Genomic DNA, 27844 nt, shown 5'->3' on the forward strand with positions numbered 1-27844 from the left:
GGGGGTGGAACTTCCAGGCTCAGGTGTAATCAGCCCTGATGTTATTTCCTGGAGGAGCAATGCTAGCCCTCCCCCATTGGGTAGAACACAACCCTACATAAACTGTCATCAGTTTCATACTGTGGTTCCAATATTGGTCCCCCGCATAGATCCAGTCTGATCCTTAATAGGTGGAGACTGGCTTAAGCCTTGGAGCAGGACGTGTACCGCTTAGTATTCCCTTTGGTTGCATTAACTAGGGTAACTGAATATTCTTGTTCTCCATAGAAATGCCCAACCCCTTCTTAGCCACAATGACTTCCTGTGGCCATGAGTTCCTCAATCTAATTACAGGTTAGGTGACATAAGTTGTTTCCTTGCCTGGGTTTTAAATTACTCACCTTTCAGTGTCACTAGGGTGTCCCCTCTTTGTTGTGTTACAAGATAGGAGAACAGATGCTCCCAATCTGTCTGCTATGAACTTTTATCACAGCCTTTCTTATTGGTCTCCTCTCTGTATCAGTCCAGTCTCTTCAATCTGCATTTATAGGGCAATTTCTCCAGGCCCCAAATGTTCTCACCACCCTTCTCTGAGCCCCTCTAGTTCTGCTAGACCCTTTCTGTAATGGGGTGACTCAGGATGTGCACAGGATCCAAATGAGGCTGGTCCAGAGAGATATATATATAAAAGTATTAGAATATTCTCTGTATTATTTTCCATCCCATTCCATCCAAACATCTTTGCTCTTCTGACTGCAGCTACACACTGAGCAAGGTGCTTAGACCCCAGGTCTCTTTCTTGCATTGATACTGGTAATTTAGAACCCGGTCAGGTGTAAGCCTGAGTAAGTAACCTCTGGGTACTTTACTTTGCACTGATCACTGTGGCTTTGTGTGCCTGGTGCTGTCCGTTTCCCAGGCTGGAGGGGCACAGGGAGGGGAGAGCTGGCACTGCTAAAACGATTGTTGTAACGGGTTGAAATGGCAGCTGCTGACCCTGGGTTCAGGGCTGTTGGTCCTTGACCCACGGAGCTGACTTAGTGACTATTTCTCTAGTGCTGATGTGGGACTGGGACCTCCATCGGCAGCTCTCAGATGGGCAGCATATGCGTCCCTGTTCCACAGGGCTCAGCCAGGCACAGCGCAGGGGGAGGCCAAAAGAGGCTCTGTTCTCCCTGCCTGCACTGGGCATCTCATATGGTCCTTTGCATTCTTCGCACTTTCTGGAGGTGACAAAATGCCTCCCGCGCTCGCTGTCTGTGCTGGCAGGAGCAGACTCCTTTCCCGGATTGCTAATCTCTCTATTTCTGCTGGGTAAGAGGGTTAAAGAGACTGGTTTGGTTCCCAATTTAATCACTCTTGATGGAAAGACAAGAGTCATCCAGAGATCATGGAAGGGGGAGGGTCTACCAAGCCTCAGCCAATCACAGGCTGCTCTCTAATTGGCTTCCACTTTGGATAGTTTTTCAGAAGCAGGGAGGGGCTGGGGGCATTTGCCAGTCTCCACCTGTTTTACAGGGATGTGCTGTTAGCAGGATAGTCAGGCCCAGGACTGATGACCTGGGGGCTAGAGCAGCACATTTGGCATCTGGGGAGCTGGTGGCTTCAGGCCTGCAGAGGGGATGGTAGCCAGCTGCTGTAAGGCACAGGTAAGCTGGAGTGTGGCCCCCTTCCAGGAGCCACAAGGAATACCCTGCTGGTATTTACAGGGCTTGTCTCTGAACCACCCCAGGGATCACTGCTCTCAATGAATTGCAGCCACTTCTGGGGTGTGATGTGGCAACTGTTTTAACAGCCATGCAGCACCATTGCTTAGCCAGTTAGGACTCACACAAATGGGGTTCTGGCCTGGATGCCAGATTAAACAAAGACTGTGACTGTCTCGCCAACTACAAAAGCAGTTTTTCCTCCCTTGGTGTTCACACCTCAGCTGCTAGAAGAGGGCTTCATCCTCCCTGATTGAACTAACCTTGTTATCCCTAGCCTGATTCTTGCTTGCCCATTTATATCTGCCTCTGGAAATTTCCACGCCATGCATCTGATGAAGTGGGTGTTCACCCACGAAAGCTCCTGGTCCAATACGTCTGTTAGTCTCTAAGGTGCCACAGGACTCTCTGCCGTTTCTATTGTCTGGTGGTTTATTCTTAATCCCATTACCCCAGCCCTCCCCATGGTGTGTGCCTGCTTCCCTGACCCTGCCCCAGTTTGTGCCCCTCTCCTCCCCATGTGGTGCCCCAGGAGCCCACCATTGGCTCTCTCTGCCCTGAGGCGCCAGGTGCTCTGCCTGCCCCAGTGCCAGCTGATACCTCGTGTGGTGAGGCTGGTGCCTGTGCCCCAGGGCTGTTTCAGACCCAGAGCCCCAGCACATTAGGGACCTGCCTGTGCTCCTTCCCTGTTGGCCCTTGGGAGCCTGAGCCCTATGCCTGCGGCTAGCAAGCCGGGCTGAGAACCAATCGCCTCCTTTCCCAGATGTGACCAGCGTGTCCCCGCCCAGCCGTGCCCTGTGCCCTGGGTGGCCCAACAGCTTTGGGGTGGGCAGCCAGTTCCATGACTCCTTGGATGCAGTGTGTGTAGGAGGATGCAGGTGCCACAGGCAGCCAGGATATGCTGCTGGGGATGACCATTGTTGCTATGTGTGGGCACACATCCTTTCCCCAGGGCATCCTGCCCAACACCCACTCCCCACCTGTCCTGCTCTACCACTCAACCTGCCTTTCTGCTTAGAGCCATCCAGGCCAGCCACCGTGTAGATGCTCCCAGTGCAATGTGCTGAGAAGGGGGCCATGTTCGGCGCAAAGGGGGAGCGCTGCATGCAGCCGGAGGTGTGGGAGTTTAGTGCTCTCCAACTCTGCCGCCCGCCCTAGAGACTGATCTTCCTATCACAGCCTGGACTCAGGCCCTCTTGTGCATGGTCAGCAGCCTGATGCAATTGGCTCCCACACACTCCCAAGCTGGCTAGGTCTGTGCAGCGTTCAGGCCCCGTCTCTGGCTTTGCTCATGTGCAGACTCCCTGTCTGAAACCCTTCCCTGGGATGTGAGCCTCTGCAGTGCAGCTGCCCCAACCCCACGACCTGTGCGGAGACTTCCCCAGCCTTCCCACTGCGCGTGCCTGGCGCCTAGGTTCACCCTTCGGGGACACCTGGAAGGTAAGTCAGGAACGTGGGCTTTGCATGGGAACGTCTCATGTATGCATGTACTGTGAGACAGCACAGGGATGGCCAAGCACTGCTTGTGAAAGTGACTCACCGCATTCCCTCCTGAGAGCCCTCCTGCCCTCTCCTCTAGCTGGGTCCCCTCCTTCAGGTGCTGGAGAGCACCAGCCCGCAGTCTCTTCTGTTCAGTTCCTGCTTCCAGCCAGCTGGCTGTTGAGCAGAACCACCAGACGTCCATGGCTCTCTGGTGAAGTCAGGGGTTACTACCAGTGCAGAGCTACTTAGTGGGGATGCCCCTTGATGGTCTTGTTTCAGCTGCTGCTTGTCACTTTGTGGCCCTGTCTGTCCCTCTGTGTGTCTGTCCTGGCTGTCTCTTGTCCTATGCTCTGGCTGTAGCTCTGTGGGGCAGAGCAGTCTCTTGTCTCTACAGTGCCCAACACAGTGAGGCCCTGGGACTGCAGCCAGGCATAGAGTACAGAGCAATGAAAAGAGCCCTTGGCAGCCTGGAGGGCAAGGTTGTGTCTTACTGCACCGTTTCACTTTGGCTCAGCATGGACAGCGGCTGGTTTGAGTTTGGCTGAGTAGCTGCCAGCCATCGGTCTGGTTCTATCCTTCACCGCTGGGTCAAACAGCCTTATAGCAGCTGGTATGTTCTGAGTCGCCTCCCTCCTCAGCTGTTTATATATCCAAAGCATCACATTGGCTGTGTTGCTACTGCCTCGCCTTGGGAGAGCCTGTGGATGTCCTCACCCACTACCCCACCTACCATCAGTACATTTCTTCCCCCATTACTGGAGTGGCTGAGCACCTGGCAGTCCTTGATGTGTTCATCCTCACAACCCCTGTGCAGCAAGGCCAGGCTGTCAGCCCCCTGCACAGATGCCAAGTGACTGTCCCAGGGTCACACTCGGAATCTATGGCACAGCCAGGAACTGAACCCAGGTCTCCCTAGTCTGAGGCTAGCACCTGAACAGCGGGACCATCCTCTGTCACCCCACAAGCCTTCTTGGAGACCCATCTTCCCAGGAGACAGCTCCCCATCCTGCAGGCACAGCTGGCAGTCCTTCCTGGATGCGTTCTCTTGTATTCGGCTGGATTAAGATGCAATTAGTTTGAATGGGCCCAGGTTACCAAGCAATCCCGATGGCTCTGTCCTCCCTGTTCATTACCACTCCACCAACCCTTGTTCATCCGCAGATGTGATCAGCAGGGATTTTATATTTACGTCCCGATCACTGATCAACATGTGGAGCCCCATCAGGCTGAGTACTTACCCCTGTGGAGCCTCCCTAAAAACTCCCAGTTAGCCAGTTCTTCATGCATTTACCACATGATAGATTAATATTGTGTAGAGCTCGTTATTTAATCAGAGTAGCATGAAGGCAGTATGAAATGCCTCACTAAAGTTGAAGTACATTTGCTTGATAAAGGTAACCATGGTGATGTGATGTAATCTCATCAAAGAAAGAAATCGGGTTTGTTGGACATGACCAGTTTTTCATAAAACCATGTTGACTGACATTAATTCTATTTCTATACTTTAATTCTTTATTGATTGAATCCCATATCAGCGTTTCCATTATTTTGCCTAGGATTGATGTCAAGCTAACTGGCCGTTGGTTATCCAGGTCATCCCATTTTCCCCTCTTGAATATTGGCACCACATTAGCACTCTTCTAATCTTCCGGAATTTCCCCAGTATTCCAAGATGTATTAAACATTAACATCAGCAGGCCAGAGATCTCCTCAGCCACCGCTTTTAGGACTCTTAGGTGTAAGTTATCTTAGCTTGATAACGTCTACTGGGTATAAATATTTTAAATTATTTGAAATCCACATATAATTACAAATGGACTGGAAAATACTTAATCATCCTCACATGATATGAGTGTCATTCTGCTGCTTTCCAGATACAGAATAGAAATTCTTACAACTAGAATACCCACCTGCTGAAGTGAAGAAACAGATTGACAGAGCCAGAAGAGTACCCAGAAGTCACCTACTACAGGACAGGCCCAACAAAGAAAATAACAGAACGTCACTAGCCATCACCTTCAGCCCCCAACTAAAACCTCTCCAACGCATCATCAAGGATCTACAACCTATCCTGAAGGATGACCCATCACTGTCAAAGATCTTGGGAGACAGGCCAGTCCTTGCTTATTGACAGACCCCCAATCTGAAGCAAATACTCACCAGCAACCACACACCACACAACAGAACCACTAACCCAGGAACCTATCCTTGCAACAAAGCCCGTTGCCAACTCTGTCCACATATCTATTCAGGGGACATCATCATAGGGCCTAATCACATCAGCCACACTATCAGAGGCTCGTTCACCTGCACATCTACCAATGTGATATATGCCATCATGTGCCAGCAATGCCCCTCTGCCATGTACATTGGTCAAACTGGACAGTCTCTACATAAAAGAATAAATGGACACAAATCAGAGGACAAGAATTATAACATTCAAAAACCAGTTGGAGAACCCTTCAATCTCTCTGGTCACTCGATTACAGACCTAAGAGTGGCAATTCTTCAACAAAAAAACCTTCAAAAACAGACTCCAAGGAGAGACTGCTGAATTGGAATTAATTTGCAAACTGGACACCATTAATTTAGGCTTAGAGACTGGAAGTGGATGGGTCATTACACAAAGTAAAACTATTTCTCCCCCCCCCCGCACTGTTCCTCAGATGTACTTGTCAACTGCTGGAAATGGCCCACCTTGATTATCACTACTAAAGGTTTTCTTCCTCCCCCTCTTTCCCTCCCCCCCCCCCCCCCGCTGGTAATAGCTCATCTTAAGTGATCATTCTCCTTACAGTGTGTATGGTAACACCCATTGTTTCATGTTCTCTGTGTATATAAATCTCCCCACTGTATTTTTCACTGAATGCATCTGATGAAGTGAGCTGTAGCTCACGAAAGCTTTATGCTCAAATAAATTTGTTAGTCTCTAAGGTGCCACAAGTACTCCTTTTTCTGTTTTGAGAATAGAAATATGTATTGAACACTTCTGCCTTTGCGGTATCATTAACTAATTTACCATCTCCGTCTAGTGATGGGCCTATGCCATTATTTGGATTTTACTTTTTCTGATATAGTTTAAAAAAGACCTAGTTGTCTTTAGCCTGCCAGACATAGATTTTTCTCCCCCATGATGTCTTCTTCTTCCCTTAGAAATTTTCTATACTGAATTTCTTTTAGTTTATATAGATTGCTATTTACTTCCCATTTTTCCATTTGTTACATTTTGCTTTGTTTCTAATTGCTACCTTCACTTCCCCTCTGAACGAGGATGGGTTTTTAACCAAAGTTGTCCTCTTTCTCTATTGTGGAATCGTGTCTTTTCGGCCATGTAATAAACTCTTTTTAAAGAGCTCTCTATGTTCATTCACATTTTTCCTCTCAATTAATTTCACATACATACAATATTCCTCAGCTTGGGGAAAGCACCATGTATGTATGTATGTGTATGTATATGTATAATTTTTATGAGTTCATTCAATACGGCCAAATGGAGCACAGTCCCAACTGAGGATAGATAGATATAGATTAGATTATTGAATGTAATCAAATTATGATCACTGGTCCCTAGGCAACCACCAACTTCCAGTCCAGTGATTGATTCATATTTATCCAAAGGTCCAAAATTGGGTTGCTCTGCATTGGCTGCACTACCATTTGTGTTACCATCATTTATAAAAACTCCAGTGATGTTTACTAATGGCTGCATGAGCTCTCTGACATGTCTCCCTGACTGAAGTCCTCTGCCATAACAGAGCATTTATTTCCCCACATTACAGATGTGTTTAAGCAGCATCCTGGTCTCTGGTTTGATTCCATGATCTGTAACAGATGTCCACCAGTATGGCCAGCTGGGCTTTATTAGTTAGCACATTGATCCATATGCATTAGAGATGCTGTGGTCAGATTATCAGTAAATCTGAACAGCAAATGGTGTTTGAGGCTGAGTGCCCCCCACCCCGTTACCCACTCTTGCCTTCCTGAGCAGGTCAGAACCAGTGATTTTTTGAATGTTCCAATCATGCAGACATCCTACCAGGTTTCAGTGATGCCAGCTGAGTCATGGGCATACACATCACTCATCCAAATCCCACTGCATCCCAGAGCTGTCCCAGCCGCCTAGAAGGCTGATCCTGCTTGCCCCAAACCCATCTGTGGAGCTTCGGCAAAGACAAACCAGCAGCAGAGCCTGTTGTGTGTCACAGCTCAAGAACCTGGTTTGCTGCTCTGGCCAGCTGGAAGAGCTCTCTGAAGTATAGCTAGGAGCTCACTGCATCCCAGCGCTGCTACACCTTTAGGGTCCAGGAAGCCAAGGAGGTGGCCCCCTAGGGTGGGGCATACAGCCCGATGACTAGCAAACACATCAAAGCTCCAGGTAGGAGCCAAAGGGTGCCCATGCCCTCTGCCTGGCCCAACTGCATTGCAGGGGCTGGGTGATGTAACCTCTCCCTTCCCCTCCCCTAGACCACACTGCCTGGGCCTTCTGGTGGGGTCCATGTGGCCAGCCCTGGGGAGGTCCAGCCCATTCTGTATGCCCTGCCCTTCCAGGTGAGAGCATTGGGCACAAGAGGGGCTCTGAGGAGCTGCAGCTTGTAGTGTGGCCTGAACGAATCTGGGTTTGCTGTCCATGCCCCTTGTGGCCAGGGCTTGGGCTACTGGGAGAGGTAGTTCTCAGCTACCTGGCCTGGACTTCTCCATGAGGAGGCTGGGGGCAGGGCCTTTCCCATCTCCTGGGCTCTGGCCACCCACTAGGAGGTGAGTCTGGAAATCCTGAGCCAATTAGCAGCCCTAATCCCTCCCAGAGCAGGGGCTGCCTCCCCCCTGGAAGGCCTGGGGCAGTCAGTGGCACTTGGGATGGGGAGGGGGCTGTGTTCTGCTGGAGAGGCACGGTGGGGAGCTGTCCAGGGCAGCAGGTTGGATCAGCTGCGGATGGGCCCGGGGCAGCTCTGTGTCTCTGTCTGGCATCAGCTGGGGACAAGGAGCCTGTGCAGGCTGGGTATCCCATCAGGAGAGTCTTGGGCTTGGCCCTGCCCTGCAGCGCTGCCCCCGGCCCGCCGGCAGGAACAGATGGCCAGGGCTGGCCAGAGCCTCCCAATCCCCCACTAATCCCATTGAGGAGCAGCTCAGCTCAGCTCCCCCTTCGCGCTGGCCATTCGACAGGGACCTGTCCAGGAAAGACACAGGAGGTAGCTGCCTCAGTGCAGCCCTTTGGGCCTCCTCTGGGGCAGGAAAGCCCCTTCCCCTGGCGCTGGTGCCAACATGAGGCGTCCCTGAGCCTGCCTCCTTGCCACCGCCGGAGGCGCAGAGCCCCTTGATGCTGCCAGCCATGTTCTTCCCCCAAATGCTGAGGCGCAGCCACCTCTGCAGCTGCCTCATGAACTCGCTCTTCAACCAGGTGAGCCTGGCCCCAGCACCCCTTTCCAGGCCCCTTGCTATGCCTGGCACAGCCCCATGGCCTCCCTCCGAGACGGTCTGGCTGTGGAACCCCCTCCCACTGGGGTCGCTTCCTGTAGGGCAGGGGCCTGCTACCAGTGGGGCCCAGCTCCCCCCTTGAAGGTGGCTGGGCCGGTGAGTCAGTGTCCGCACAGTGCTGCCCAATAATCCCCAGGCCTGTGGCACAGCTCAGCGGCCTCTTGGCTCACACCCTCTTCTGCCCCATCACCCCAGCCAGCATCGCGGTGACCCCCAGCCCCTACACCTCGCCCTGGGCAGCCGGGATGCAGGCCCACGGTGTGACTCCGCTGTCTTTCATCCCTCAGATCTGCTGCTGTTGCGGCCCAGCCCCCTGCGGCTTCTGCTGCTCCTGCTGCCCCAGCATTAAGGTCTCCACGGGAAGCCGCATCCTCTACACCCTCTTCCACGTCCTGGCCTCCACGGTGTGCTGCCTCATGCTCTCCCGCACCATCTCCGAAGCCGTCAAGGAGAACGTGAGTGGAGCCTGGCTGCTGGCCCCCGTGCTGGCGTCTGGCTCTGCGACTCGTAGGTCTGCTCTCTCCAGCTCCCCGGAGTATCGCCCTGGCTGTGGGCCAGGCAGAGTGAACCCCAAGGGGCAGGTGTGGCCCTGCATTGTCCCAGGCTGTCTCAGGCAGGTGGCAGCGCCGGCTGATCTGTCCCTGTGATTCCCACCTCTGCAGGTGCCTTTCTACGCCCTGCTCTGTGAGCACCTCCCCCGGGGCATGGACTGTGACCTCCTGGTGGGCTACTCGGCAGTCTACAGGGTCTGCTTCGGCACCGCCTGCTTCTACCTGATGCAGGCTGTCTTCCTGATCAACGTGAAATCCAGCAGCAGCTTCCGCGCCCTGCTGCACAATGGGTAAGAGACCCCCACGCCCATGGGCCTGGCTCTGCGCACTGAGCTGGAGCTGGCCCCAGCTGGAAGGAGCTGGGGCTTGGGCTGGGCCAGGGGCTCCCTGACTTCTGACCTTCATTGCAGGTTCTGGTTCCTGAAGCTGCTGATTCTGGTTGGGCTTTGTGCAGCAGCCTTCTTCATCCCTGATGACCGCTTCCTGCAAGGTACCAGCCCATGGACACGAACCCAGCCCCACCCTGGATTGGGGCCATAGGGACTGCCCCAGCAGCACGCCCAGGAAAGCAGCCGCCTTCAGTTACTACGGACCTGGGGCCGGGTGGGAGCCAGCGCCCGCTAGCAGGGAAGGGCCCCAGGTCCCATTCTCCACCCCCCTGAGCCAGCCAGTCCCTGCCCTGGGACTGGATTGGAGTCGATACTCCCAGAGGAGAAAGCCCCTAGGGCCACTGCTGGTCCCAGCTCCTGGGCCTGGCTTGGGGCTAGAGCCCTCAAGGCGAGGGGTCAAGCGCAGAGAACTGGGGCCTGGCACATAGCCCCACTTTCTCCAGGTCAGCGGCTTGAGCTCACTCCCCTTTGTTTAGGAATTAGAGATGGGAAAGGCCTAACAGCCATCCCAGAGCCAGTGCCTGGCCAGACCCTGTTGACTGCTCTGCAAAGCTGGGCAGGTGTCCTGTGTGCCCCTCGGCTCCACCTTGCCCCAGTGAGCTAGTCTCCCACCCCATGAAGTTCACCACCTCACTCAGCTGCTCAGGCCCCTCCTCCTGGCGGGGAGGGGGTGTTATCTGCCCGTGGGTAGGGACTGGGTGAGGTGGAGCACAGTTGGGCTGGCTATGTGGCATGGCCGGGTCCTGGTGGATCTGTACGACAGGCAGGGATGGGCTCGGCCATGGCCAGGCGTGTGTCTGACCTTGCTCCCTCTCTCACTGCTTCACCTACTGATAGCCTGGCACTATGTGGGCATCTGTGGCGGTTTTGCCTTCATCCTCATCCAGCTGGTGCTGATCACAGCCTTTGCCCATACCTGGAACAAGAACTGGTGAGTCCGCTCCCCCGGCGCACGGTGGGGTATCCTGGGGCTGGGCCATGGGGACTCTTCCAGGTACCTTTTTCTAGCTCCTCTGCAGCTGTGGTTTCTCCCATTGCCTCTGGGAGTCTGTGCCCTGCAGGGAGACTCTGTATGCCAGGCTTGCTGGCCCTGTGCCCTTCCCAAGCTGCTAAAGATTTGCATTAGCCCCTCACTCAGCTTGTTCCCTCTCTCTGCAGGCTGCTGGGCGCGTCCCAGGACAAGCGCTGGTACCTGGCCGTGCTGCTGGCCACGCTCGGATTCTACGCCATCGCCTCCATCGCCGTCTCCTTCCTGTACAAGTACTACACCCACCCAGCTGGCTGCCTGCTCAACAAGGCCCTGCTCACCCTCAATGTCAGCCTGTGTGGGCTCCTGTCCTTCCTCTCCATCACACCCTGCGTGCGGCTCAGTGAGTGCCTCGGGTGGGGTTCCTCCCCGCTGAGACGCTGCCTGCCATGTGGGCTGCCACTCAGATTTCTAACACCTCTCTGGGTGGGTGGCTGTAAGCTGGGCCTGGAATGTCCACCTGCCCCCGGGCTGCGCTGGGTGGGGTGCTTTTCACTGCACCCCCAAGGGGGAGGTGGTAGCTCCAGGACCCAGGATTGGGACTGAAACAGAACTGTCAGCCGTAACTCTGGATTGTTCTGTGTGTGCGATGCCGTGTGTGTGCAAATCACACTCTGTGAGTGCAGCCATGTGTGTGCGTGTGTGTGTGTATGCAAACAATGACTTGTGTGCCTGTGCAAGTGACAATGTGTGCTGTCAAAACAGATCTTTTATGGCCCACAGCTGGGCAGATGTTTATCGGTACCAGTGAAGACCTGGCTACAGTATGGTTAATGCACAGTTCATTTATTTGAGAGAGAATCACACAAGCAATTAAGGTTACATGGTCTACATCCTTTCCTACAAGCCTTAGCTTCCCAAGGATAAACCCTCAGTAACTGTTACTGACAAAGCAGACGTATCTACCACTTCTAGATGAAGACTTCTTCTCTTCTTTCCTCTCTCAGGTACTTGTCTGTCCCCCGAAGCAGAGTCTTGGTCACTCTGAGCCCTCTGATTCTAGGATGACACAAACGTCCCCCGAGGCAGGGTCTCCGTTACCCCGACAACTTCTGTCTCCGTCTCAAACCTCTTCAGATGTTAAATGGGGAAATTAGTCTTGACTCATTTACTTTGCTTAGCACTTATACTGTTTTATTCTCCAAGAAGTCACATGTCTCAGAAATATGCCTCGTAGGCATTTATTACTGGTATATTCTCATTAATATTTTGGAAGGGATTGCAAAGCAGACACACAGACCAATGCTCAGCCATCGTTTACCCTCTCATAAATCATTCACTTAAGCTCTTAGCGTGATGTTATCCAAAAAGGGTCATTTTGACCCATGTCAACTTGCGCTAAACCCACTGATCACATGATTTTATGTGTTCTTTACTTTGTGAGCTAATGTTCTGCTGTTTTCCAAAATTCAGGGTTAAAACATACACACCTATTGAGCTGTTATTAACCATTCCAGTGCAGTTTCAGCACCTCCAGTAAATTTGCACTCCATTTATCTAATGCTTAGAGAATCCTGCTCCCAGAATCCTCTCACACATTCAGACATGCCAAGCTATACCAAACTCATGCTTGTCACATTTATTCATATCAGTCACAGCAATTCATAATCATTTGGCACCGTCTCAACATGTGCGGGTGTGAAGCCATGTACATGTGTGAGCAATACCATGTGTGAGTGACACTGTGTGCAAGTGAGTGTGTGAAGCTACGTGTGTGTGTGTGTGCGCGCTAGTGATGTTGTGTATGTTTGCAAATGACACCAGGCACATGTGTGCGAGTGACTGTGTGAAGTCATGCATGTGTGATCAACACTGTATGTACATGTGCAAGCAACAGTGTACGCAAGTGAAGCCACGTGTGTGTGCGAGCATAGCATGTGTGCATGCAAGAGATGCTGTGTGTCCTGCATGCCCAACCTCTCCCAGCCTGCCTGAGCCCTGCATGGGGGGCTGGGCAGTGGGTTCTGGGGCTGCTGGAGGACTGGTGTAAGAGGGAGGGCTGCTCTGGCCAGTTTTGGGCTGTAGTTGGCCTCTGACCTGTGGGAAAGCAGCTGACTCTCCCTTCTCCATGCAGAACAGCCCCGCTCGGGTCTCCTGCAAGCATCTATCATCAGCTGCTATGTCATGTACCTCACCTTCTCGGCCCTGTCCAGCCGCCCACCCGAAAAAGGTCAGTGCAGCCTAGGGCTGCCAACTTTCTACTCACACTAAACCAAACACCCTTGCCCTGCCCCTCCGCTGAGGCCTCACCCCTGCTCACTCCACTCTCCCATCGCTCGCTCTCCCCCACCCTCACTCACTTTCATGGGGCTGGGGCAGGGGGGTGAGTGCGGGAGGGGGTGAGGGCTCCAGCTGGGGGTATGGGCTCTGGGGTGGGGTCAGAAATGAGGAGTTCAGAGTGTGTGTGGGAGCTTCAGGCTGGGGCAGGGGGTTGGGATGCGCGAGGGGGTGAGGACTCTGGCTGAGAGTGCGGGTTCTGGGGTGGGGCCAGGGATGAGGAGTTTAGGATGCAGGAGGGCTCTTGGGGTTGGGGTGTGAGGGCTCTGGCTGGGGGGCAGACTCTGGGGCTCAGGAGGGTGCTCCGGACTGGGACTGAGGGGTTCAGAGGGTGGGAAGGGGAACAGGGTTGGGGTGTGTGGAGGTGGAGCGAGGACTCCAGTTGGGGGTGAGGGCTTTGGGGTGTGGAACCTTTTTTTTTTTTTTTTTTTTTTTTTTTTTTTTTTTTTTCCTGCCATAGGCTATTGACCCACAGAAAAAAATCAATTGCGGGCCACTCACCCGCCCGGAGGGATGCGGAGGCTCAGGGCTTCCCCCTGCAGCGGGATGAACTGGCACTCGCAGCTCCTGCCCCAGAGGGGGGTGCCATGAGCTGGATGAAATTAATCACGGGCCCGGATCTGGCCCATGGGCCTTAGGTTCCCCGCCCCTGCCCTATGCGTCGGAGCCAGAGGAGGGACATGCCAGCTGCTTCCTGGGAACTGTGTGGAGTGGAGGCTAGCAAGGAGTCTGCCAGCCCTGCTGCACCACCAACCAGATAGTCAATGGCCTGGCCAGCCAGGATCCCTTTTCGACTGGATGTCGGGAACTGGACACCTGGTCATCATAGTGCAGCCCCATGCGCCTGCCTTGGCAAGGCAGCTGGGAGCCCAGCCAGGGATCCAGGCCTGCAGCTCCCTCACTACCTGTCTTGCTGTCTCCCCACCCTGCAGTGCTGTACAAGGGGCAGAACCTCACCATCTGTTTCCCTAGCGTCAGCAAGGACGGGCTGCAGACAGAAGACACCACAGTTGCCATCCTGGGAGCCACCATCATGTACGCCTGTGTTCTCTTGGCGTGGTGCGTATGCTCATCTACTGTTCTGGTCAGCTGTAGGGGCCGCCTGAGGCAGGCTGTCAGGGGAGGTTCCCACAGACCCTGGGGCTCCATTTCCACTTCAGAGCTTCTGGAGTGTTTGTCACGGTGTCCCTGGGCGATGCTCTGGAGCTGCTCCCCATGACGCCAGGCAGGACTCTGGGGAAGTCTCCTTTCTGTGAGCAGCCTGTCTGCAGGACACAGCTCACCCGGCTTCCCCCTTCCTGGGTCTGACTTTGGAGCATTCAGCATCCTCTGCCCCTCCGTGCGCTTTCCACAGCGAGTCCGCCCAGGCGGGGTCCTGGGGAAGCCAGAGGGTCCTGCACCCCAACTTTGCAGTCAGCCAGTAAAACAGAGGTTTATTAGATGACAGGAACATGGTCTAACACAGAGCTTGTAGGTACAGAGAACAGGACCCCTCAGCTGGGTCCATTTTGGGGGCAGTGAGCCAGACAACCACGTCTGCACTTCACTCCGTGTCCCCAGCCAGCCCCAAACTGAAACTCTCTCCAGCCCCCCCTCCTCTGGGCTTTGTCCCTTTCCCGGGCCAGGAAGTCACCGGATTCCTTTGTTCTCCAACCCTTTAGCTCTCACCTTGCAGGGGGGAAGGGCCCAGGCCATCAGTGGCCAGGAGACAGAGTGTCGCCATTTATGTACCCTGGCCCTTTGCTCTGCAACAATTACATCCCCTATCCCACCACCTAGATACTTAAGACCTGCACAGGGGAAACTGAAAAAAGAAAAGGAGTACTTGTGGCACCTTAGAGACTAACAAATTTATTAGAGCATAAGCTTTCGTGAGCTACAGCTCACTTCATCGGATGCATTTGGTGGAAAAAACAGAGGAGAGATTTATATACACACACACAGAGAACATGAAACAATGGGTTTATCATACACACTGTAAGGAGAGTGATCACTTAAGATAAGCCATCACCAACAGCAGGGGGGGGAAGGAGGAAAACCTTTCATGGTGACAAGCAAGGTAGGCTAATTCCAGCAGTTAACAAGAATATCAGAGGAACAGTGGGGGGTGGGGTGGGAGGGAGAAATACCATGGGGAAATAGTTTTACTTTGTGTAATGACTCATCCATTCCCAGTCTCTATTCAAGCCTAAGTTAATTGTATCCAGTTTGCAAATTAATTCCAATTCAGCAGTCTCTCGTTGGAGTCTGTTTTTGAAGCTTTTTTGTTGAAGTATAGCCACTCTTAGGTCTGTGATCGAGTGACCAGAGAGATTGAAGTGTTCTCCAACTGGTTTTTGAATGTTATAATTCTTGACGTCTGATTTGTGTCCATTCATTCTTTTACGTAGAGACTGTCCAGTTTGGCCAATGTACATGGCTGAGGGGCATTGCTGGCACATGATGGCATATATCACATTGGTAGATGCGCAGGTGAACGAGCCTCTGATAGTGTGGCTGATGTGATTAGGCCCTATGATGGTATCCCCTGAATAGATATGTGGACAGAGTTGGCAACGGGCTTTGTTGCAAGGATAGGTTCCTGGGTTAGTGGTTCTGTTGTGTGGTGTGTGGTTGCTGGTGAGTATTTGCTTCAGATTGGGGGGCTGTCTGTAAGCAAGGACTGGTCTGTCTCCCAAGATCTGAGAGAGCGATGGCTCGTCCTTCAGGATAGGTTGTAGATCCTTGATGATGCGTTGGAGGGGTTTTAGTTGGGGGCTGAAGGTGATGGCTAGTGGCGTTCTGTTGTTTTCTTTGTTGGGCCTGTCCTGTAGTAGGTGACTTCTGGGTACTCTTCTGGCTCTGCCAATCTGTTTCTTCACTTCAGCAGGTGGGTACTGTAGTTGTAGGAATGCATGATAGAGATCTTGTAGGTGTTTGTCTCTGTCTGAGGGGTTGGAGCAAATGCGGTTATATCGTAGCGCTTGGCTGTAGACAATGGATCGAGTGGTATGATCTGGATGAAAGCTAGAGGCATGTAGGTAGGAATAGCGGTCAGTAGGTTTCCGATATAGGGTGGTGTTTATGTGACCATCGCTTATTAGCACCGTAGTGTCCAGGAAGTGGATCTCTTGTGTGGACTGGTCCAGGCTGAGGTTGATGGTGGGATGGAAATTGTTGAAATCATGGTGGAATTCCTCAAGAGCTTCTTTTCCATGGGTCCAGATGATGAAGATGTCATCAATGTAGCGCAAGTAGAGTAGGGGCATTAGGGAACGAGAGCTGAGGAAGCGTTGTTCTAAGTCAGCCATAAAAATGTTGGCATACTGTGGGGCCATGCGGGTACCCATCGCAGTGCCGCTGATTTGAAGGTATACATTGTCACCAAATGTGAAATAGTTATGGGTCAGGACAAAGTCACAAAGTTCTGCCACCAGGTTAGCCGTGACAGTATCGGGGATACTGTTCCTGACGGCTTGTAGTCCATCTTTGTGTGGAATGTTGGTGTAGAGGGCTTCTACATCCATAGTGGCTAGGATGGTGTTTTTAGGAAGATCACCAATGGACTGTAGTTTCCTCAGGAAATCGGTGGTGTCTCGAAGATAGCTGGGAGTGCTGGTAACGAAGGGCCTGAGGAGGGAGTCTACATAGCCAGACAATCCTGCTGTCAGGGTGCCAATGCCTGAGATGATGGGGCGTCCAGGATTTCCAGGTTTATGGATCTTGGGTAGCAGATAGAATACCCCAGGTCCTGGCTCCAGGGGTGTGTCTGTGCGGATTTGTTCTTGTGCTTTTTCAGGGAGTTTCTTGAGCAAATGCTGTAGTTTCTTTTGGTAACTCTCAGTGGGATCAGAGGGTAATGGCTTGTAGAAAGTGGTGTTGGAGAGCTGCCTAGTAGCCTCTTGTTCATACTCTGACCTATTCATGATGACGACAGCACCTCCTTTGTCAGCCTTTTTGATTATGATGTCAGAGTTGTTTCTGAGGCTGTGGATGGCACTGTGTTCTGCATGGCTGAGGTTATGGGGTAAGCGATGCTGCTTTTCCACAATTTCAGCTCGTGCACGTCGGCGGAAGCAGTCTATGTAGAAATCCAGGCTGCTGTTTCGACCTTCAGGAGGAGTCCACCTAGAATCCTTCTTTTTGTAGTGTTGGCAGGAAGGTCTCTGTGGGTTAATATGTTGGTCAGAGGTGTGTTGGAAATATTCCTTGAGTCTGAGACGTCGAAAATAGGATTCTAGGTCACCACAGAACTGTATCATGTTCGTGGGGGTGGAGGGGCAAAAGGAGAGGCCCCGAGATAGGACAGATTCTTCCGCTGGGCTAAGAGTATAGTTGGATAGATTAACAATATTGCTGGGTGGGTTACGGGAACCATTGTTGTGGCCCCTTGTGGCATATAGTAGTTTAGATAGCTTAGTGTCCTTTTTCTTTTGTAGAGAATCAAAGTGTGTTTTGTAAATGGCTTGTCTAGTTTTTGTAAAGTCCAGCCACGAGGAAGTTTGTGTGGAAGGTTGGTTCTTTATGAGAGTATCCAGTTTTGAGAGCTCATTCTTAATCTTTCCCTGTTTGCTGTAGAGGATGTTGATCAGGTGGTTCCGCAGTTTCCTTGAGAGTGTGTGGCACAAGCTGTCAGCATAGTCTGTAAAAAATCCATTACAATCTACATACCACACAGACTATGCTGACAGCTTGTGCCACACACTCTCAAGGAAACTGCGGAACCACCTGATCAACATCCTCTACAGCAAACAGGGAAAGATTAAGAATGAGCTCTCAAAACTGGATACTCTCATAAAGAACCAACCTTCCACACAAACTTCCTCGTGGCTGGACTTTACAAAAACTAGACAAGCCATTTACAAAACACACTTTGATTCTCTACAAAAGAAAAAGGACACTAAGCTATCTAAACTACTATATGCCACAAGGGGCCACAACAATGGTTCCCGTAACCCACCCAGCAATATTGTTAATCTATCCAACTATACTCTTAGCCCAGCGGAAGAATCTGTCCTATCTCGGGGCCTCTCCTTTTGCCCCTCCACCCCCACGAACATGATACAGTTCTGTGGTGACCTAGAATCCTATTTTCGACGTCTCAGACTCAAGGAATATTTCCAACACACCTCTGACCAACATATTAACCCACAGAGACCTTCCTGCCAACACTACAAAAAGAAGGATTCTAGGTGGACTCCTCCTGAAGGTCGAAACAGCAGCCTGGATTTCTACATAGACTGCTTCCGCCGACGTGCACGAGCTGAAATTGTGGAAAAGCAGCATCGCTTACCCCATAACCTCAGCCATGCAGAACACAGTGCCATCCACAGCCTCAGAAACAACTCTGACATCATAATCAAAAAGGCTGACAAAGGAGGTGCTGTCGTCATCATGAATAGGTCAGAGTATGAACAAGAGGCTACTAGGCAGCTCTCCAACACCACTTTCTACAAGCCATTACCCTCTGATCCCACTGAGAGTTACCAAAAGAAACTACAGCATTTGCTCAAGAAACTCCCTGAAAAAGCACAAGAACAAATCCGCACAGACACACCCCTGGAGCCAGGACCTGGGGTATTCTATCTGCTACCCAAGATCCATAAACCTGGAAATCCTGGACGCCCCATCATCTCAGGCATTGGCACCCTGACAGCAGGATTGTCTGGCTATGTAGACTCCCTCCTCAGGCCCTTCGTTACCAGCACTCCCAGCTATCTTCGAGACACCACCGATTTCCTGAGGAAACTACAGTCCATTGGTGATCTTCCTAAAAACACCATCCTAGCCACTATGGATGTAGAAGCCCTCTACACCAACATTCCACACAAAGATGGACTACAAGCCGTCAGGAACAGTATCCCCGATACTGTCACGGCTAACCTGGTGGCAGAACTTTGTGACTTTGTCCTGACCCATAACTATTTCACATTTGGTGACAATGTATACCTTCAAATCAGCGGCACTGCGATGGGTACCCGCATGGCCCCACAGTATGCCAACATTTTTATGGCTGACTTAGAACAACGCTTCCTCAGCTCTCGTTCCCTAATGCCCCTACTCTACTTGCGCTACATTGATGACATCTTCATCATCTGGACCCATGGAAAAGAAGCTCTTGAGGAATTCCACCATGATTTCAACAATTTCCATCCCACCATCAACCTCAGCCTGGACCAGTCCACACAAGAGATCCACTTCCTGGACACTACGGTGCTAATAAGCGATGGTCACATAAACACCACCCTATATCGGAAACCTACTGACCGCTATTCCTACCTACATGCCTCTAGCTTTCATCCAGATCATACCACTCGATCCATTGTCTACAGCCAAGCGCTACGATATAACCGCATTTGCTCCAACCCCTCAGACAGAGACAAACACCTACAAGATCTCTATCATGCATTCCTACAACTACAGTACCCACCTGCTGAAGTGAAGAAACAGATTGGCAGAGCCAGAAGAGTACCCAGAAGTCACCTACTACAGGACAGGCCCAACAAAGAAAACAACAGAACGCCACTAGCCATCACCTTCAGCCCCCAACTAAAACCCCTCCAACGCATCATCAAGGATCTACAACCTATCCTGAAGGACGAGCCATCGCTCTCTCAGATCTTGGGAGACAGACCAGTCCTTGCTTACAGACAGCCCCCCAATCTGAAGCAAATACTCACCAGCAACCACACACCACACAACAGAACCACTAACCCAGGAACCTATCCTTGCAACAAAGCCCGTTGCCAACTCTGTCCACATATCTATTCAGGGGATACCATCATAGGGCCTAATCACATCAGCCACACTATCAGAGGCTCGTTCACCTGCGCATCTACCAATGTGATATATGCCATCATGTGCCAGCAATGCCCCTCTGCCATGTACATTGGCCAAACTGGACAGTCTCTACGTAAAAGAATGAATGGACACAAATCAGACGTCAAGAATTATAACATTCAAAAACCAGTTGGAGAACACTTCAATCTCTCTGGTCACTCGATCACAGACCTAAGAGTGGCTATACTTCAACAAAAAAGCTTCAAAAACAGACTCCAACGAGAGACTGCTGAATTGGAATTAATTTGCAAACTGGATACAATTAACTTAGGCTTGAATAGAGACTGGGAATGGATGAGTCATTACACAAAGTAAAACTATTTCCCCATGGTATTTCTCCCTCCCACCCCACCCCCCACTGTTCCTCTGATATTCTTGTTAACTGCTGGAATTAGCCTACCTTGCTTGTCACCATGAAAGGTTTTCCTCCTTCCCCCCCCTGCTGTTGGTGATGGCTTATCTTAAGTGATCACTCTCCTTACAGTGTGTATGATAAACCCATTGTTTCATGTTCTCTGTGTGTGTGTATATAAATCTCTCCTCTGTTTTTTCCACCAAATGCATCCGATGAAGTGAGCTGTAGCTCACGAAAGCTTATGCTCTAATAAATTTGTTAGTCTCTAAGGTGCCACAAGTACTCCTTTTCTTTTTGCGAATACAGACTAACACGGCTGCTACTCTGAAACAGGGGAAACTGAGACACCCCCACAATATTCAGAGGAAACATTAAGAACAGTCCCACTTTGTCAGTGTCACAGATTGTAAGGCCAGAAGGGACCCCCTGTGACCTCCAATCTGCCCCACTCAGCACAGCCCAGAGGCCCTCCCCTCACTGCCAGTTGGACTACAGAGAGACACCTAGTCAGGACTGTGAGACTCCAAGTGAGGGAGAATTCACCACATTCCCAGGGACCTTGTTCCTCCCTGGCACCTCTTCTCTAGCCTGGCTTCAGCTTCCAGCCGCTGGATCTTGTTTTGCCTTGGACATTAAATTAAACAGCTCTCAGAAACCTCTTTGTGTGAGGGTTCTTCTAGACCAGGAGCACATCACCTCGTAATCATCTCTTGGGCAAATGAAACCCATTAGTGCCACTGGGGCTGTCTTTGTCAGACCTTCCAGACTAACCCTGGCGATGTGAGTCAGTCCTGGAGGGGAACCGGCCAAGCAATGGCCAGGGGCTCCATGGAGCGTGGGTGACGTAGTCGTGGTGCTGGCACCATGCCCAGGGAGTGCTGCTGCCTCTCAGGTTAGGAGATAGAAGGGGACCCCCCGCCCACCCAATTAAACTGCTGTGCAGACAGCTAGGGAATAGCTGTAAGCCCTGGTCTTCTGGCCTGATTCCATTCTGCCGTGTGTTTGTTCGAAGCCAGTGGGATACGTGCAATGACGCTGCATGCTGTTAAGTGTAGGGTGGCCAACAGCCCCTTAGTACAAGGGACGTCCCTTATTTCTTCCTTTCTGGACAACAAGTTGGGGAGTTGCTGAGCGCTACAAAAAGCGGCAAGAAATACCCCAGCAAATGGAGGGGAGTCCTGATTAGTATTAATGTTGACTATAACAACAGTAATAATAGTATTAGGAGATGGCAGGGGGTGGGGGTGCAAGGAAAACAGTCCCTTATTTTTGAAATACAGTGTTGGCAGCCCTAGTTAAGCTGGTCTTGTGTTCCACCCCAGAGGCAGGTGCATTGCAGTGGAGGACGAAGGGATCCCTGTTACAGGCTTATGGAAAACAGATCTTGTCACGCTGATTTGAAATCTTTTTTGCTGAGATTACAAGTTTTGGTTCATAGATTCTATGATTCTATTCTATGGTCTTTAAGGGTTGGAAGAGCGCTCAGGAGGTCATCTAGTCCAACCCCCTGCTCAAAGCAGGACCAATCCCAACTAAATCATCCTAGCCAGGGTTTTGTCAAGCCTGACCTTAAAAACCTCTGAGGAAGGAGATTCCACCACCTCCCTAGGTAACCCATTCCAGTGCTTCACCACCCTCCCAGTGAAAACGTTTTTCCTAATTTCCAACCTAAACCTCCCCCACTGCAACTTGAGACCATTACTCCTCGTTCTGTCATCTGCTTCCACTGAGAACAGTTAGATCCATCCTCTTTGGAACCCCCTTTCAGGTAGTTGAAAGCAGCTATCAAATCCCCCCCCATTTTTCTCTTCTGCAGACTAAATATTCCCAGTTCCCTCAGCCTCTCCTCATAAATCATGTGCTCCAGTCCCCTAATCATTTTTGTTGCCCTTTGCTGGACTCTTTCCAATTTTTCCACATCCTTCTTGTAGTGTGGGGCCCAAAACTGGACACAGTACTCCAGATGAGACCTCACCATATTGAATAGAGGGGAACAATCAAGTCCCTCGATTGCTGGCAACACTCCTACTTATTCAGCCCAAAATGCCATTAGCCTTCTTGGCAACAAGGGCACAATGCTGACTCATATCCAGCTTCTTGTCCACTGTAACCCTTAGGTCCTTTTCTGCAGAACTGCTGCCTAGCCGCTCGGTCCCTCTTCTGTAGCAGTGCATAGTAGTACATAGTGCTGATGTAATAGTTTTTTGTAAGACTTTTTGATTAAAAATTAAAACAGTACAAAATTAGCATGGCACAGTGAAAAGGGATTAAAAACTGGCTAACTGCTACACTGACTTTTTAAGACTTATGTGGGGAATCATCACTGAGTGGGAGTGTTTCTAGCGGTGTGCTGCAGGGACTGGGACATGACCCTATACTGTTTAACCTTTTTTTAATGACCTGGAAGAAAACTTCACCCTGATAACATTTGCAGAAGCCACAAAGGCTGTGGGCGTGGGAAATAATGGCAAGGACAGGGCACTGTTCAGAGCCATCTGGATTGCTTGATGAGTGCAAGCAAATAATAAGTATTGAGCTGCAGCTAAAGGTAAATGTAGACATCTAGGAACACCGAATGCAGGCCACAGGTGCCGGATGGGGACTCTATCCTGGGAAGCAGGAACTGAAAAAGATTTGGGCGGAGGTGATGTGTGGGGGGACATGCAGGGTGACTTGCTCCCCCAGATTTCTGCCTTCCATTTCGCAATAGCTTTGGCTCGAGCCAGGCCTGTGCAGCGGGGCCTGGGGAATGAGTGACGCTTCTACCCCCTGACTCAATGCTGGCCCAAGCCTGGCAGCAGCACAGTGGCCCCGGTGGTAAGTGGGATGCTACATCCCTGGCAGCAGCAGAGCGCCCCATAGCAGTAGGTGGTGGTGGCGGCGCATCCCTGAGGGCTGAGTAGACCATACAGGAGAATGAATTGCTACTGAGTTACAGATTCTACCTCTCTATTGATGCTGCAGTAACGAGGCCTCCTACCTTGCCGAGATGTTTGGGCCCCTGTGGATGATCAAAGTCTATAGCTTTGAGTTCAAAGTGAGTAGGAATTCTACCTGCACCTGTCTGGGGTCCTTGTCCCCGTACCTCATCTCATCCCCCTCTCATCCTCACACCCATTTCAGCTTTGCACCTAGCCTTGTCCCTCATCTTCTGCCTGTCTGCGGGCTGTGGATGGGCTATCCACCCCAAGACAATCCTGTCTGAAACCCTAGGAACCTGCCCGGCACCCTGCAGCTGCTTGTACCATGGTGGTTACATTGCTATTTTTAGCATGCTAGCACGCTAGGCCTACCCAAGCTGGAAAGTACCCACCAGCTCCCATGCAGTCTGAGTACAGCTAGCCGACAGCAGGCAGGGGACGCAGACTGTGTCTAGGCCTGGCCAAGGGGCTTCTGTTTTCTTTGCATGACCCACTATTAGAAATGAAATGTTCTTTTGGAGGTGAACCCCCGGCTCTGCCTCTGAAGCCGTTCTGTCCCAGACAGCCCAGCCTAGTCCAGATGAAGTTCCACCCTGGTCTGGTTCTGATTCCAATTCCAGCCCTGTAGCAATGTGGCTCCAGCCCAGTCCCTGTGCTCTGATAACTGTTCCCCTTCCAGCTGCCACAAACCTTCTGTTTTTCTTTACAGAAACCCTCCTGTTGCTTCTGTTGTTCTGACAAGACAGGGGAAGAGCTGGAAGGTGAGTGCCTGGGCTAGGGGAGGTGGGACAGGCCTGGGGAAGGTGAGTGTGAGCCCTTAAGGAGCATGGCCTGGAGCAGGGGGCATGGGCTCTAAGGAAGCATGGCTTTGGGAGGTGGGCCCTCGGGATGCAGGCCCTAGGGTGTAATCTAGGAGTGTCCTGTCCTCCAAAGGGGGAAGCCTCGGATATGGAAATGTGCGTAAAGAGCATATGAGGGCCTTGACAAAAAAGCCCTGAAAGATTTGTGCTGCAGGGGACAGGTTCTGTTGTACGGCAAGCGTCCCTGTCACCAGAGTGCATGCATCACTCACATGTAGGTATCGTGGTGTTGGTCCCACTCACAGTATGTGTAACAGCAGCAGCGCTTTCCTGTTGATGAGAACAGCAGGAAAGCTCATTTCCTTGGGGGGGGGGGCAGACCTGTGGCCCCCACAGAACCTGAACCAGCCCCTTAGTAAATAGTGAGATGGGGCTGAGCAGAAAAGGAACCTCTATCCCTGACAGAATCCCTGGGTCTGGAGTTAGGGGTGTGGGTATCCAAGGCTCCTGCACCCCCACCTCATCAGCCTGGTAGCTCCCTGGTAACCGGGTGCTCTCATTGGACGCAGAGCGGGTATGTGAGCGGGAAGGGTCACTGGGGGGCAGAGTTGTAGGTAACCGGGCGCTCTCATTGGACAAAGAGCGGGTTTGTGAGCGGGAAGGGTCACTGGGGGGTAGAGTTGTAGGTAACCGGGCGCTCTCATTGGACAAAGAGTGGGTTTGTGAGCGGGAAGGGTCACTGGGGGCAGGGCTGTAGGTAACCAGGCGTTCTCATTGGACGCAGAGCAGGTACGTGAGCAGGAGGAGGGGCCTGCAGGGGGGCAGAGGATCATCTACAATGAGCATCAGCATGTCGTTTACAGCTACTCGACCTTCCACTTAGTCTTCTTCCTCGCCTCGCTCTACGTCATGATGACCCTCACCAACTGGTTCAGGTAAGGCCCTTGCCCTGCTGCGTGGCCCCAGCCAGCCTGGCACATCCAACAGCAAGGACCCTGGGTCTCCAGGGCATCTACCTTCAGGGGATGGACCTGCCTCTCCTTTCCCCATTCTCGGCCTGTTATGGCTCCAGGCTGTGATCTCAGCAGTGCTGCCAGCAGACAGGGTCTGGCCTGCCCTTCATGTGCCCTCCCAAGTCTGCTGGCCCCAGCGCGGTGCCAGGGCATGCTGTGTCGTAGGAAGAGGGCTGGGGACTCGTTAGCCATTCTCCTGAGTTCATGCTGACTCCAGTGCCCCAGCGTCATGCGGTGAGGGACTGCTGAATTGCACAAAGATCCAGCTTTTGAAGGCTTGTAACAGGTCCTATGACTGATGATCCCCAGTCGCTGCCATGCATCGGGGCGTCAGTCCTTCTGCCCTCATCAAATCCAGGGACAAGGACTCCATGGTGCGTCAGATGTGGATCCTTCACCTCCTGCCCTGCCTGGAAACCTCAGTGCATGTATGCCCATGACAATGGATGCAGCTCAGTTAGTGGTGGGACTTTCCACTGCCTCCTGGGCTGGCCAAAGAGGCTCCCTCTGAGATACCTCTTTATACACAGATAGAAACAAGTTACGTACTGCCCCTCTGACATGGCTAGTTACTGCCCCCTGATGTACCTAGATACCACCCTCTGAGGTAGCTAACCATCACCCCCTGCCTTGTACCTGTTGGTTCGATCAAAACCTCTCAATCCATCATGCTGTTGTCCTGACCTTCTCTCTAGGATGGGTCAACGTGTTCCTATTCTCTATTGAGCATGTGCTGGTATCGGGGTGTTCTGGCACCACCCTTCTGGAGTGTGTTTGCGTCTATATTCTTGTACTTTGCCGTACTTAGGAATGTGTGTGTTCTGCAATATCAGCCCTGTTCTTGCCAGGTTCTGTGAGCAGGGCCTGCCTCTAGCTCACAGCCTGACTTTGCTTTATATCAGCAAAGCTTTGACCACTACTTTAGTTCAGGCCTCACACCAGGCCTCTGATACAAGGGCTTATGTCTCAGGCTCTCTTCCTACTACACCCCAGTTGTGGATTAACACACAGGCCCACGGGCGCCATGCCTAGGAGCCCTGGCCAATTTGGGCCCCCCCTCCAGGAGTGCTGGAATCTGGGTAGAAGGGGGGGGCATTGGCACTCTGGCCCTGGCCCCTGCTCCTCCTCCTCTCCCTCGCCCCGATTCTGCCCCCTGTCAGGCCAGAAATTGTATCTGGGCAGTAGTAAGAGCTGCCCTGGACACTGGGCCTCTCCTGGGTCTGCACCTCCCCTGCATCTGGTTGCTGCCAGTGGGACCCAGGGGTGGGGGCTCTGGTCTGGCCACCTGCCCCCTCCCCAGGGCCTGTAGATGTGCTCTGCAGGGAGTGGAGGCCCTGCCCTGGCCTGGCAGGTGGCAGGGAGCAGAGGTGGATTAAGGTCTCCTGGGGCTCTGGACCAGAGCAAGTGCAGGGACCCCTTCCGCCTGCAGCCCTGCCCCCATTCTGCCCCTTCTGCTGCGGCCCCACCCACGGCCCCACCCTGTTCTGCCCCTTCCCCCTTGACCCCACCCCATTCCATGCCTTCCCCTGCGGCCCTGCCCATTTCACCCACAGTCCCACCCCATTCTGTAGTGTCCCCCCCATGACCCCACAACCTGTTTGCTCCTTTCTGCCCCTCCCACACTGCAGCCCCAAGACCAGAGAAGCTCTGTCCCCTGACCACAGCAGGGAATGAGAGCTACTCCCGTCCCAGACCCTCCTCCCCCTGGCTTCTGCGAGGGGTTCGGGCTTCTGCCACCCCATGGCAGATTTCTGCTGGGGTGCCCATTTTTCTGGAGCCCCTGGGCACAGGGGCCCATTGGATAATCCTCCACTGTCAGGGAGTCTCAGGAAGGTCACAGGCAGCGAGGAGCCGGGCAGGGAGGGCTCCTCCAGTGCAGCTCCAGAGTGTGGGGGGCCAAATGTTCTCTGTGCCAGGGTTAATCCCCTTTGGGCTCCCCCCGTCTCAGTGTCTCTTCTCTCCCACCCACCAGCTACGAGAATGCGGAGCTGGAAACGACCTTCACGCACGGCAGCTGGTCGACATTCTGGGTGAAGATGGCCTCGTGCTGGGCCTGCATCCTGCTGTACTTCTGGCTCCTCCGGGGCCCCCTGTGCTGCTCCAACTTCCGCCAGCGCCGGAGGGGCAGCCCGCCCCTGCGCATGCTGCAACGCCGGCACCCACTCCAGCCGATCAGCGTCTCCACGTAGCCCCTGCTGCTGGGACCGGACAAGGTGCTGCAAGTCCAGGGCAAGCGCTGGGCCGGGCAGCTGGCTGCAGGCTATGGAGATGGAGGGACTGGGGCCAGGGCCCAAGCAGCCAGTTCAGGATTGGGGGGCAGGACTGCCCTCCCTGCCTGCCAGACATGGCTCTGGACTGGCTCCATGTACCGAAGAGCCCCCAGGTGGAGCTGTGGACTCCGGCAAGTGCAGCACCCACCAGTCCTGCTCTGCCCACTGGCCTCAGCCTCGAGGATGACGCACACTGGCTCGCCCAAACCACTGCCATTGGGGGGTAGGAAACTGCCGAGAAATCCAAGCCAGAGCCCAGATTGGGTCCAGGGCTGCCCCTGGGCAGGAACTCCTGCAGCGCCAGCGGTCCAGGGACATCGCCTCAGCATGGAGTCATACAACCATCATCACGGAAGCCTAGGCTGGAAAGCTGGCCTTCTGGGACCTCGCACAGGACTGGCTTGTCTCTAGCAGCTTCTGCTAGTCAGACCTGCCCCTCTCCGCTCCAGCCGGGGGCTCCTCAGGCAGGATGTCTTTCACGTGCGGAGTGTAAGCCCCAGAGCACAGGGCAGTGGCTGGGCTGGACACTCACCATACCCCTCACACAGCTCCTGCTATCTTGGCCTTGAGAGGGCATCTGTAAGGCTCTGCCCCAGCCTGCCTGGAGGCCTGCAGGTGCTATGGCCTGGCTGCCCCACTTTGGTGACTGTCCTGCTTTCTGGAGGCACACCAGCCTGCACTCCGGTCATGCAGTGCAAGGCAAGTGGGCCTGTAAATAGCTCCTGGGTGACTGTTTCTACATAAAGCCTTGAGCTGAGCCTGTGTGAGTGTGTGTAGGCCTGC

The 27844-nt window shown here is 52.7% G+C and overlaps 1 protein-coding gene across 1 annotated transcript; it reads left to right on the forward strand.

Moving 5' to 3' along the window:
• The first annotated feature begins 1334 nt into the window (after window positions 1-1334).
• Window positions 1335-27818, forward strand: SERINC4 (serine incorporator 4). The gene is made up of 12 exons (XM_038420797.2): window positions 1335-1628; window positions 8927-9094; window positions 9302-9480; window positions 9601-9680; window positions 10417-10510; window positions 10738-10949; window positions 12681-12776; window positions 13816-13942; window positions 23022-23094; window positions 23688-23739; window positions 24563-24713; window positions 26764-27818. The coding sequence occupies exons 1-12, from the start codon at window positions 1602-1604 to the stop codon at window positions 26978-26980; spliced, it is 1476 nt and encodes a 491-aa protein (XP_038276725.1). The 5' UTR covers window positions 1335-1601; the 3' UTR covers window positions 26981-27818.
• The last annotated feature ends 26 nt before the right edge of the window (window positions 27819-27844 follow it).

This window comes from Dermochelys coriacea, chromosome 10 (genome assembly GCF_009764565.3).
Source record: "Dermochelys coriacea isolate rDerCor1 chromosome 10, rDerCor1.pri.v4, whole genome shotgun sequence".
Lineage (NCBI taxonomy): Eukaryota > Metazoa > Chordata > Testudines > Dermochelyidae > Dermochelys > Dermochelys coriacea.